The sequence below is a fragment of the Ascaphus truei genome, chromosome 18 (genome assembly GCF_040206685.1).
Source record: "Ascaphus truei isolate aAscTru1 chromosome 18, aAscTru1.hap1, whole genome shotgun sequence".
Lineage (NCBI taxonomy): Eukaryota > Metazoa > Chordata > Amphibia > Anura > Ascaphidae > Ascaphus > Ascaphus truei.
Genome location: NC_134500.1, coordinates 13,952,904 through 13,966,455, shown reverse-complemented (window position 1 = coordinate 13,966,455; position 13,552 = coordinate 13,952,904). Strand labels below are relative to the sequence as shown.

Sequence of the window (13,552 nt, the reverse complement as noted above, 5' to 3'; positions counted from 1 at the left end):
AAAATTTGATACTTATCCTATGCCCAGGGTAGATGAACTTGTAGAGAGACTGGGCAAAGCCCGATATCTCACAACCCTAGACCTAACAAAAGGGTACTGGCAGGTTCCCCTCACAGAAAGGGCAAAAGAAAAGACAGCCTTCTCAACCCCAGACGGCCTCTTTCAGTATAAGGTGTTGCCTTTTGGCTTACATGGAGCTCCCGCCACATTCCAAAGAATGATGGATAAAATTTTAAAACCACATGCTCGGTATGCTGCCGCCTACCTGGATGATGTGGTAATCCATAGTGAAGATTGGCAATCCCACCTTCCAAAGGTCCAAGCTGTGCTTGACGCAGTCCGGTCTGCTGGACTAACTGCTAACCCCGCTAAATGCACTATTGGTCTGGAGGAGGCCAAGTATCTGGGATATTCTATTGGCAGAGGTTTACTCAAACCCCAAACACTCAAAGTGGAGGCGATACAAAATTGGCCAAGGCCAGTTACAAAAAAACAAGTAAGGACCTTTTTGGGGTTAATTGGGTACTATAGAAGGTTTATTCCCAATTTTGCAACTAAGGCAACCCCACTAACTGACCTCACAAAAGCAAGAGGACCGCTAATGGTAAAGTGGTCCCCCGAAACCGAACAGGCCTTTAGAAGCCTGAAAGAAGCTCTCTGTGCCCAACCAGTGTTGGTCACACCTGACTTCTCCAAAGAGTTCGTAGTCCAAACCGACGCATCTGAGGTAGGGCTGGGGGCGGTACTCTCCCAGGAGTCTCAAGGTGAGGAGCACCCCATCCTTTATTTAAGTAGGAAACTAAATCCCCAGGAGAAAAATTACTCCATAGTAGAGAAAGAGTGTCTCGCAATAAAGTGGGCTGTAGAGACGCTCAAATACTACCTGTTGGGGAGAAAATTCCGGTTGGTCACAGATCATGCACCCCTTACCTGGATGTGTCAAAACAGGGAAAAGAATGCTAGAGTGACCAGGTGGTTCCTAAGCCTACAACCCTTTAAATTTTCTGTGGAACACAGGTCAGGGCACAAACATGGCAATGCTGACGGGTTGTCAAGGATGCACTCCCTAATATCCATGGTCGCTCATCCCTCGAGGTCTGAGCTGGGGGGGAGGATATGTGACAGAAACCAGGGGATGGTAATAAATTCCGTATATAGGGCTCCCAGGATACTAGACAGTTTCTATCCTGTTTGGCCTGGGAGTGCAGCCTTATAATACATACACTCCATCCCACAGTTTGGCAAGCGCTGGAACTGAGGGATGAGAGATCCAGACCAGAGTTTGTCTGCTGCCTGATTTCTGTCACCTGTCATGCTAATTAGGAATCAGGTATGAAAGACTGATTTCCTGTTTGCTCTGGTCTCCCCACAAGAGCCAGGAGGCTGGAAGGCTGCTGAACTACAGAGGGGAGAAGCCTCTTCCCCAAACAGGTTCAATCTTTCTGTTCATTTGTGTAAGACTGCAAAAGTACCGTGTTTTGATGTTGGAAGTGGAAAAGCCACTTCCAACCCTGAGTCAGGGATATCTAAGTTAAGTTATCGCTCAGGTGAGCAGCTTTTGTTTTGATCTGTTTTCTGTTGTATGCACTGTGGCAGTCTCAGTGCCTGGGACTGAATAAACCAGGCATAGCCTGTTTAAAGGAACAGTACGTGACGCCTCATCATTTAACCTACCCTAAAAGACTGTGTTCTAAACAGTCCCGGACAAACGACGGAGCCCCGGAGTAAGCCGTTTGTCACAATATATATATATATATATATATATATATATATATATATATATATATACACACACACACACACACACACACACACACACAGAAATAGCCGTGTTAGTCCAGTGCAGAGTAAATGAGTACTTCAGTATTAGGTGATACCTTTTTTATTTGGACTAACAATTTATGTCATAGGAGAGTTCTCCTCTCTTCCTCAGGTCGGCAATACTGATTAACAATGGAACCTATGGCTAAAACAGGGGTTGGGAGAGCAGGGGGGAAAACCGCCAGAGATGTACTGTAGATAAGGTAGGGTAAGAAAGTGTTTGAAGACATGGAAGGGTAATAAAACAGTGACAAGGAACAGCATGGAGGGGGAAGGGGATGCTGGGGAGTGGGGGAGTGGGGGGTGGTGGTGGGGAGAGGTGTGGATACGAACATTGGCAGAGAGGCAGGCAGGATAATTACAAACAATTGTGATAGTGTGTGAGAAACCCCATATCCGCATTAAGTCCTCTTGTTTTGGTGTCAAAGAGTCTTATCATTCTGAGTTCAAATGTTTTCCGTTCTTGTGTGCGTTTAAACATTCCATTGAGGATTTTGATTTTTAAATCATTTATGGAATGATCTGGTTGTGAGAAATTATGTCTCACTGGTGAGCAGTATCTTCCTTCTTTGTGGTGTTGTATAGTGCCTGTGCATATTCATTCTGCCTTGACGTTTTTGGCTGGTTTCCCCAATGTAGCATCCTTGGTCACATTTGTTACATTGAATCATATTTACAACATTTCTGAATGTGCAGCAGTATGATCCTTTAACATTGAGTGTTCCATGGCTGTGACTGGCTGTGGGATCTTGGCATATATGTTTGCAGAGTTTGCAACGTCTGTTGTTGCACGGTTTTGTGCCATTATTAGTGTCTTTAAGCTCATTATGAAGTTTTCTGTTGACTAATTTCTGTTTGAGGTTTGGTGGTTGCCGGAACGCAAGGATGGGAGGTTTGGGGAAGATTTCTTTTAATGTCACATCCTCTGCCAGCATGGGTTGCAGATCTTTGATTATTTTTCGTATTCCCTCTAGGGTAGGGTTGCATGTGGCCACTAGTGGTATGCGTGTGGTAGGTTCTTTCTGTCTGTATTGTAGCAGGTGTTCTCGTGGGGCTTTTAGTGCAGATGTAATAGTTCTGGTAATAGTCTTTGGCTTGTATCCCTTCTGTCTGAACGATTCGGTCAGGGTTGTGAGATGCCTGTTTCTGTCTTCAGTGTCAGAGCATATGCGGTGGTATCCTATAGCCTGGCTGTGTATGATACCTTGTTCTGTATGAGTGGTATGGAAGCTGGAGTTGTGGAGGTAACTGCATCTGTCTGTTGGTTTCTTGTATACAGATGTGTGTAGTTTGCCATTTTTCAGTGTTACTGTTGTATCTAGAAAGTTTACTAGGTTTGCAGAATAATCAATTTTGAGTTTAATGGATGGAATGAGTTTAGGGACTCTTGGAATTGTTTTAGGTTTCCTTCACCCTCTGTCCATACTATAAACAGGTCATCAATATATCTGTAATATTTGTAGGGTTTGTGGGAGCATGTAGTTAGGAATCTTTGTTCAAGATTTGCCATGAACAGATTGGCATATTGCAGTGTTATCTTGGTACCCTTTGCAGTCCCCATTAGTTGTAGGTACATATCCATGTTGAAGCTGCAGTAGTTGTGTGTGAGGATGTATTCTTTGCAGTCCCTAGTATTTGTAGGTATATTTCCTTGTTGAAGCTGCAGTAGTTGTGTGTGAGGATGTATTCTATCAGTTTGGTAATTACATCAGTGCTGTATTTCTGATCCAGGGGAGATGTTGTAAGGAATTGCAAGCATGCCTCAATACCATCCTTGTGGGGGATGTTGCTGTAAAGGGATTCTACATCCATGGTAACTAGCAGTGTGTTGGATGGTAGTTGGTTGATGTTAAGGTTATTGAGAAAATCTGTGGTATCTTGTATGAAGCTGTTGGTGCTTGTGACTAAAGGTTTGAGGATATTCTCCACTAAGCCTGATATTTGTTCCGTGAGTGTATCCATACCTGTTATAATAGGTGTGCCGGGGTTTCCTGGTGTGTGGATTTTGGGAAGCATGTAGACGATCCCAACTCCTGGGTTGTCAGGTGTTGTTTGTTTCAATTGTGGTTGCAGGTGGTTAGGGAATGACTTGATGAGATTCATGAGTTGCTTTGTATATTCCTGGGTTGGATCATGCATGAGTTTCTTGTAGTAGGTGTTGTCTGTGAGTTGTTTATTGCCTTCTTCTATGTATTTATTTGTGTTCATAAGCACCACTGCACCTCCTTTATCTGCTGGTTTGATGGTGATGTTGTGATTGTTTCGCAGTTCCTTGATTGCAGATCTGTATCTGAAAACCAGCAGATAAAGGAGGTGCAGTGGTGCTTATGAACACAAATAAATACATAGTGGAGAACTATACTATACTGAAGAACATATATACATATATATATATATATATATATATATAATATATATATATATATATATATATATATATATATATATATATATGCAAATATAGCTGTATGCTCATCTGCATGTCTTAGGCAGGTCTGCAACCCCGCCTTTCCCCATTATCACCCAGCATACAGCACTTCCACTGCAGCAAGGGATTCTGGGAAATGACATGCAAATGAGCACACAGTGTCACTTTTTGCCTCAATAACCATTTTTAACATGGTTCCCTATAGGCTTAAGCTTGCTGCATGGTCACAGCTTTGAGCACAGCCAGGGTTAAGGTGCATACCCAGAAAACCACCCACAGACAGCTGTTTCGACCTTGATGGGTCTCATCAGTGTGGGGTTGATTTTACTGGGAATGCAAGAGAGGCTATGGGATAGGCTATACCATAATACTGAGTTAAGTTATGGTGAGTAAAAAAAGTGACAAAAACCCTCCACAGGAAAGCAAATATGCAAATATAACTGTATGCTCATCTGCATGTCTTAGGCAGGTCTGCAACCCCGCCTTTCCCCATTATCACCCAGCATACAGCACTTCCACTGCAGCAAGGGATTCTGGGAAATGACATGCAAATTAGCACACAGTGTATAGGGAACCATGTTAAAAATGGTTATTGAGGCAAAAAGTGACACTGTGTGCTCATTTGCATGTAATTTCCCAGAATCCCTTGCTGCAGTGGAAGTGCTGTATGCTGGGTGATAATGGGGAAAGGTGGGGTTGAAGACCTGCCTAAGACATGCAGATGAGCATACAGTTATATTTGCATATATATATATATATATATATATATATATATATATATATACACACACAGTGGTTGACAAATCACCAAAAAATCTACTCGCCACACAAAAAAATCTACTCGCCACCTAGTACCAAACGTGTGCTGCTTGGGCCAATATTTACTCGCCCGGGGGTTAAATCCACTCGCCCGGGGCGAGCAAATGTATAGGTTTGTCGAACACTGTATATATATATATATATATATATATATATATATATATATATATATATATATATATATATATACACACGTATATACACACGTATATATATATATATACACACGTATATATATACTGTACACACGCACACACATATATATATATATATATATTTTCCTACACTTGAAGCATGGCTAGATATAGGATATACTTTTACTTCAGCGAGTAAACAGACCCACCGCACTTTGTAGACACCTGATGAAGGGGGCTGGAGCCCCAAAACTTTGCGTTGTTTCATCTGCCACTTATGGAATACATTAGCAAATTTGCACGCATCCTGTATTCCTGCTTTCTAAGGCCCGTAATATAGCGGCAGTTATAGTTGGCTGTGGTTAGCCAGGGATTGTATGCTAGGGCTGCGCGCGCGCGCGCACCGCAGTGAGCGTGGAGCCGGGCGATAGCGGGGAATACTCAGAGTACACGCGAACGCACCTACTATAGAACTAGGAGTGTGTGGTACGTCTGTGAGCTCTACGCTTATTTCTGGTGGAATGCGGTGTAGGCACCCAGCCCGTTGTCAAATTCGGAAACACCCAGCCCAAACAGGAAGCGGTCCCATTTTCATGTTTGTTATACTGTAATCCAGTGTCAACTGTGCTTTGTAAGCTCCTGAGTGTGAGAGGTGAGCTACTAAGATCAGAGAATGGGACAGGGCATGGGTAACATTAATCAGAAGTAGTACAAGATGTGAAAGGGACACGAGAAGGGAGGGGGAAAGTAGCATTATTTGAATTTTCCAGAATGCTACTTTTTTGGACTACATTTAAAAAACAAAATGCACGGGCTAGTTTTTTTGGTACTTATTTTTGCATTTTTACGTCTTTAACCCATGCCACCAAACGGGATTTGTTGTTGAAATGTTTTTTTGGTTTTTTTTTAGAAAGCGTTTGTGCGTTCCTTTGCAGAGGAATTTTGATATATATATATATATATATATATATATATATATAAAAAAAAAAAAAAAACTTGTTGCCATATATCATAAATCTAAATGAAATGGAGAATGTAAGTCGACCTTCACAGGCATCTTCACCTTGAGAATCGTGCCCCTGTGGGATCACCAAATGTAAGTTACTATAGGTTAATTTCAAGCAATTTTTTGGTATACACACAAAGGGAGTTTACCAATTGATGCAAATGTGCTCTTTGCCCCCAAATTAATAATCGGGCGTTTCTATCCTGTGTGTCTAGGTGTCAACGTCAGTCCTCAAGGGCCACCAACAGGTCAGGTGTTAAGGATATCCCTGCTTCAGCACAGGTGACTCAGTCAGAATGACTGAACCACTGATTGAGCCACCTGTGGTCCTTGAGGACTGGAGTTGGCCACCCCTGTGTTGATGTATAAGGCCTGGGACATAGTAGGATCAGCCTTGCTGACCCGTGCTGAGGCACGCTCACGCTCAGCACTGAGCCCCTGCAGCCGAAATGAGAACGGGACTCATTGCGGAAGCGTGTGTCTTACCAAAATTTTAGATTTGGCGCTCGCCGGAGCGCAGGGCCGGTCACGTGAGCGGTTCGCCCAATGAGGGCGAACCAGCTCCGTGACGTCACTGGCCCGCCCCCAGACGGCACCGCTTTCCCTGAGCCTCAGCGCGCCTCCGCACGGGCAAAGTGACTATGCCCGAGGCCTAAGGTTTTAGATTCACATATTTTGCCCTCTGTGAGTTAGTAATGAAGGACTCAAATATTGGAATGGGATGTATTAAATTCTGCATCTGAGTCACTTTTTTCCTCTTTTCTGAGTGCCAAATGTCTCTGATGGCGAAAAACTCCTGTAACAATCTGCTTGAAATGTAAGACACGATTACCAAGATTACATCTTACTCTTTTTGTATCAACATAGACTTGATTCAATGGCCTACTGTATATTCACTAAGCTGCAATACTGGTATCCCATGTCAGCTGTGATTGGGTTAAAGGGGAGATAACGCAGGATAGAGCTCTGATAGTGTTACCCCTTATCAGAGTTGGGTGAATCGCCCAAAAGGTGAGGAAATTAGCAATAATAACGTACAAATATTGAATCCTACCAATTTATCCAGCAAGAGTGCACTGTTCAGCTTCCCGCCACTTGAAATTCCCTGTTTCATGCTGGTAACAGAAAATGTACAGGTTACCGTGACGTTCTTTTAGTCCATATTAGAAACAAAAATAAGATTGATTTCACAAATGTAGCAAAGAACTGAACTTTACACGACAATGACCATAATACTGTACAACACGTGCTATGATATACATGACTAGAAGATATGATTTCACCTAAACATTAGAATGCACGTACGTGAATGTACAGTAAGTAAACAGAACCTTTAACCAGGGCCAAAACATTTTTTCAACCATTCAAAGCAAATAGAGCCTAATGCCAAAGAGGCTGCTTCTGGAGGTACTACCTGCTGATATGGGGGCTATTTACTCAAATCTTCTGGTTGCAAAACTAGGGCAAAAGAAGACAATAAATCCGATTGAAAGCAACAGGATTTTTTCCCTTGATAGATCTGGCGCAATAATTGCCCCAGTTTTTTCAGCCAGGAGGCTTTAGTAAACAGTCCCCCTTTGTCCAACGTCTTATGGAAGAAAAGCTGCTTCCAGGAAGCTGCCCACCAGCCATTTTAGAATAGGGACACATCCCCTGTTCCTAAAAGAAAACATACTTTGCTTCTGCAATAGGAATGTGTGATGCCACAGATTGGGATGCTCCAGAAAAGAACAAAAAAGTAGAAGGGAATTACGGGGAAAGCACCAGATTTATTAAAGAATAAGGTCCCGTAGGATACAATCAGTGGTGGATTTCCCATTAGGCCCGGGCCTAGTGCAGCCACATTTGGGGGCGGCTGCCGCTCCCCGCTCTCTTCCCCACTTATTGCAGCGGGAGCTTTGGGCCTCTGTAAAGGTCTCTTACCTTCTCCTTCGCGCCGCCCTCCTCCTTCTGCAGCGTTGTGGCGTCAAATGACACAGTGATGACGCGCTGTCATGGAAACACCTCGTCACATGATGCTGCTGACGCCACGACGCAGCAGGAGGCGGTGGCAAAAAATGCCTATGGGTAGCAACATATTAAATCCGCCACTGGATACAGAGGGGTTGTTTCCTTTGGTAAACAGGGTGCAATTTATTTGCTTCCATTTTGCATTTGGGAGACATTGATACCGAGCCCCCCTTCTTATTTAAATTACTACATATTTTTTAAACATGAATGGTGTGGGTGCGGATGAGATTCCTTTTATCACTTACTTCTTAATTTGCCAGTTAACTCTCTTCCTTTGCTGCTCAATTTCTGCAAGTTCTTTTCGAGTTTGCTTTTCTAAACTGTAGATATAAGATTGGAGATTATTTATTTCTTTTCATTTATAACATGTTTTACCAGGGAGACATTGAGAGTTCCCTCTCGTTTTCACGTATGTCCTGCGCATACAGTTAATCTGAGGATATTTGAAGGCAGGAGTCCTCACGCCCCTCCCCCCAAACAGCTCCGGGATTCAGGATATCCCAGCTTCAGCACAAGTGGCTCAGTCAAAAACTGAGCCTGTGCTTGAGCCACCTGTGCAGAAGCAGGGACTGATTCGGCACAGGTGGCTCAAGCAGGGACTGATTCAACCACCTGTGCTGAAGCAGGGATATCCTGAAAACCCGACCTGTTGTGGGAGCTTGAAGATTGGGGTTGAGCACCCCTGTCATACAGTGTTATATATGTTGCCTTTTTGACCCACCATAACTTAAAACGTGATGGTAAACCCTACAGCCTTGAAATTGGCAAAGCCAGCAGTACAACCAACCTCACACTGATGATACCCATTAAGGTTGAAACATGTCTGTGAATGGTTTCTCTGGCTTTGCATCTGATTCCCATGCTGGGCTTTAAAGCTGTGTTAACAGCGAGCATTAGCTTATATGGGCTCCATGTAACAATGGTTTTTCAGGCAAGGTGACACGGTGTGCTCATTTGCATGTCATTTCCCAGAATCCCTTGCTGCAGTGGAAACACTGTATGCTGGGTGATAATGGTGAAAGGCAGGGTTGCAGACCTAAGACATGTGAATATGCTCACAAGTGATCTTTTATTTTTTTTATATATATATATACATATATATATATATATATATATATATACATATATATAGTTTGAAACATTAATAAAACACATGTTTATTTTACCTGGGAGGCCAAAAAAATAAAGCAACGAAATAATGTAAGTAGATAACAGAAAGGCACTTACGAAGCATAGTCCTGTGTGAAAGTCTTTCTGAGCTTTTGAGTTTCCTTAATAACATCTTGATAGGTTGGAGCAGCCGGCGTAATATAATTACAGTCAAGGGAAACAATGTTTATAATCAGATATTTTAGGAGTTTTGTTTGTATAACAATCTCAAATTAATCATGGTACAATGATGTGTTGTATGTTCCAAGTTTAAGGACAAATTTCTGTCGCAAAGCCAGCAAATCCATTGACTTCTAATCTCGTGAACACTTCTTACCCAGGGATAGTGTACAAATGACTTTGGCGTAAGTATGCACTTAGGTTCCTGCATAGGCAATTACAGTATATTTATTAATGCTACAACTCTAGATTCATCTGAAATGGAGGTAATCCAGCAATGAGGGTCATTTCAACCGTGTTACTGCGCTAACATTTGCCACATGAAAACAGGTACACATATATTATATAGAAAGGTTATATTACCAACACAATCAGTATTTTGTTATATGACACACACACACACACACACACACACACGTCATCAATCTCCCAGCTGCTTTAATTAGCTGAAGGTTCTGATCCTTAACCATTGGCAGAAATAGGTACACAAGGTCGAACAGCTGAATTTAACAGGTACAGGGCATAAAACAAATAGATACAGTACCTGCTAAATAGGTACAGTTGGAGGGAATGGTGCCATAATGCCCCGATCGGCACAACCACAGTTTAATGAATGACCCTCATTGTGTCTATATCAATAATTTATGGTACCATGCACAGCTTAAGCTATTCATATATTATATTATCACTATTATTAGTAAAGAAAGCTATGAAAGCTTGTCAGTTAAAGGTGCAATCTCACATATTTGTCAGGTTAATTTCTTAGGGGTCTCTGAACGGGGAAGTGTTTGTCAATCAAGTGTTTCCTTTCCCCTTATCCCACCCTGTCCTTATCAGAGACCCAATACAGATAAGGGGAGGTCGGGAGCTGGGACTATGGCTGTATGAGGACTCGCTGATCACACAGTGACATCACACAGAAGGGAGCAGCCAGAGAGAATCAAACCCCTCCCAAGCCTCACTTTAAAATATACATTAAAATACTTATAGGTGCCAGATTTGGGTAAAAAAAAAGGTATTCATCACCCAGATAATCCCCCTCAAACATGTCACTGAAATGAGTTCACTTTGGTCCTACGAGGCACTGCATAATGCTGATGGCAAAGTCTGGCCAAGGCCAACTACAGAAGGAGAGCTAAAATTACTTGAAATGTGTGTTCAAAAGTAATATACGGAGAAGTATTGAAAAGTAAGGGCAGCACTCCAGGCAGATGGGGGCGGGGGGGGGGGGTTATTATACATTATTAGAACAAAATGCCTAATAATATGAACTCCTAGAATAAGCAGAAGGTACAGTAAGTAAACGTGTCAACATTTAATATCCGCAGCATTATTCCACGTTGATGTCCCGATTTGCAGGCCTTTTCCCACTATGCAACAAAAATGTCTGGCAAGTGAGATGCAAGAAGGGAATGCATTTTGGCAACAGTCGGCATGCCGTCATGCTGGTAACACAATTTGCATGGTTGCTTACATGTTGACATATCGGTTATTGCTAGCACAGCCAGACCATTACTGATGAATGCATTCATTTCAACGGCTGTAACCTATTCAGAGCAGAAAATGATGTCAACACAGGATGATTTAGTTATGGGACAATTTTCTACCAGTTAATAACTCAGGGGTGCTCAACTCCAGTCCTCACGCCCCTCCCAACAGGTCAGGTTTTCAGGATATCCCAGCTTTGACCCCCAGTCAAAGACTGAGCCTCTGATTGAGACACCTGTGCTGAAACAGTGACTGATTAAGCCTTCTGTGCTGAAGCAGGGATATCCTGAAAACCTGACCTGTTGGGGGGAGGGGGGGGGGGCTTGAGAACTGGAGTTGAGCCCCCCTGAGTTAATTAATAAATTGACAGTCCCCTGGTTTTCGCCAAGATAAGGCAGGCCAATATTCTTTCACAATGAACTTCCCAAAGCAGCACTAAGGCTAAGGTCCCGTTGCACGCGTCCGCACGGCTGGCTTGCTTGCCGGCGGCGCGTGCAACTCGCTGTACCGCGATCTGCGGTCTACAGGATGCTTTTCTCGGAGCGGGGGGGGCGTGGCCAAACGGGTCGGGGGGGCGCGGCCATGACGTGAGGGGGCGCGGCCATGACGTGAGGGGCCGGAGCGGGAGGTGGGAGGATTGACTGGGAGGATTGACAGGGAGGGGGGGCGTGGCTTGAGCGGAGGGACCCGCTACTCTTCCCCCCCCTCCCTCCACGGGCTGCCACGGGCTGCAGGTAAGTAAAAAAAACACACACACGCAGGCACTCATACATACATACACACACACACACACACAGGCAGGCACTCACGCACTCATACACACACACACAGACAGAGACAGGCACGCACACAGACAGGCACACACATACACACACTCATACACACACACACACACACACACAGGCACTCAGGCACACACATACACACACACAGGCACTCAGGCACACACATATACAGACAGGCACTCACCTGCTTTCACTCCACACTCCTCCCCGCTCCCCGAAGCCTCTCCTCCTCCCGCAGCCTCCCCTCCCCATTGGCTCACAGCCACACACGTCACGCGTCAACGCTAGGAAACACCATTCTGTGGTGTCTCCTAGCGGCTGACGCGCCACAGCGTGTGATCAGCTGTGCAGCCAGTGGGGACCGGGACCGACTCGCGAGGATTCCCCTGCTGGTGGGGATTTCGCTACATTGCCGCCCGCGCCAACGAGCGCAGCGGGTCCCAGGCCTAAGGGGCCTATTCTAGTAGCTTCGATAACCAACTCATCTAGGATTTTGAGCAGCAATCGCAAAATGTTGCTAGGTAGCTATTCAGGAAGCCTCGGTGAGTTGGTTAAATGGTGCAGGGATTGCATTTTCTCGCGATTTCTGGCTCCTGGCCAAACACATCGTACGGGAGCTGGTGATAAGCGCAAATGCACATTTTTATATAATCACTCTTCTAGTAGCCTCGGTAATCTCATCGGAGCTCTGGAATTGCAATTTTATCAAAGATTCTTCTCGCCACCCAAAGATGGCGAGAAGGCATCAGAAAGCAGGACTTAGGGGGGAAAATGCATTTTTCCTGCATCGGATTGAAGCCGGGAGTCTCCGGAGCTGATACACATTATTATCAGCTCCGGAGACCCCCTGCTCTCTCACACTAGTATTGAAATTGTAATAAAAACTCTGTGATCGCCTGCGAGAGCTGTGCAGGGAGAGGCGGCTCTCTCTGAGCAGGGAGAGGCGGCTCTCTCTGTGCAGGGAGATCGCCTGCGAGAGCTGTGCAGGGAGAGGCGGCTCTCTCTGTGCAGGGAGATCACCTGCGAGAGCTGTGCAGGGAGAGGCGTCTCTCTCTGTGCAGGGAGATCGCCTGCGAGAGCTGTGCAGGGAGGTGTCTCTCTGTGCAGGGAGATCACCTGCGAGAGCTGTGCAGGGAGATGCGGCTCTCTCTGTGCAGGGAGATAGCATGCGAGAGCTGTGCAGGGAGAGGCGGCTCTCTCTGTGCAGGGAGAGGTGGCTCTCTCTGTGCAGGGAGAGGCGGCTCTCTGTGCAGGGAGATCGCCTGCGAGAGCTGTGCAGGGAGAGGCGTCTCTCTCTGTGCAGGGAGATAGCATGCGAGAGCTGTGCAGGGAGAGGCGGCTCTCTCTGTGCAGGGAGATCGCCTGCGAGAGCTGTGCAAGGAGAGGCGGCTCTCTCTGTGGAGGGAGATCGCCTGCGAGAGCTGTGCAGGGAGAGGTGGCTCTCTGTGTAGGGAGAGGTGGCTCTCTCTCTGTGCAGGGAGAGGCGGCTCTCTGTGTAGGGAGAGGTGGCTCTCTCTGTGCAGGGAGAGGTGGCTCTCTGTGTAGGGAGAGGTGGCTCTCTCTGTGCAGGGAGAGGCGGCTCTCTGTGTAGGGAGAGGTGGCTCTCTCTGTGCAGGGAGAGGCGGCTCTCTGTGCAGGGAGAGGCGGCTCTCTGTGCAGGGAGAGGCGGCTCTCTGTGCAGGGAGAGGCGGCTCTCTGTGCAGGGAGAGGCGGCTCTCTGTGCAGGGAGAGG

General features: G+C 45.3%; 1 protein-coding gene across 1 annotated transcript in view; it reads right to left on the bottom strand.

The window, feature by feature from the left end:
- FAM227B (family with sequence similarity 227 member B) overlaps positions 1-13,552 on the bottom strand; it is a 185,362-nt gene that overhangs the window by 13,712 nt on the left and 158,098 nt on the right. The window contains exons 12-14 of the mRNA XM_075575623.1: positions 9,446-9,524; positions 8,464-8,538; positions 7,263-7,323 (exon numbers count right to left, since the gene is read on the bottom strand). Coding sequence (XP_075431738.1) covers positions 7,263-7,323; positions 8,464-8,538; positions 9,446-9,524 — 215 coding nt within the window. The remainder of the gene's footprint in view (positions 1-7,262; positions 7,324-8,463; positions 8,539-9,445; positions 9,525-13,552) is intronic.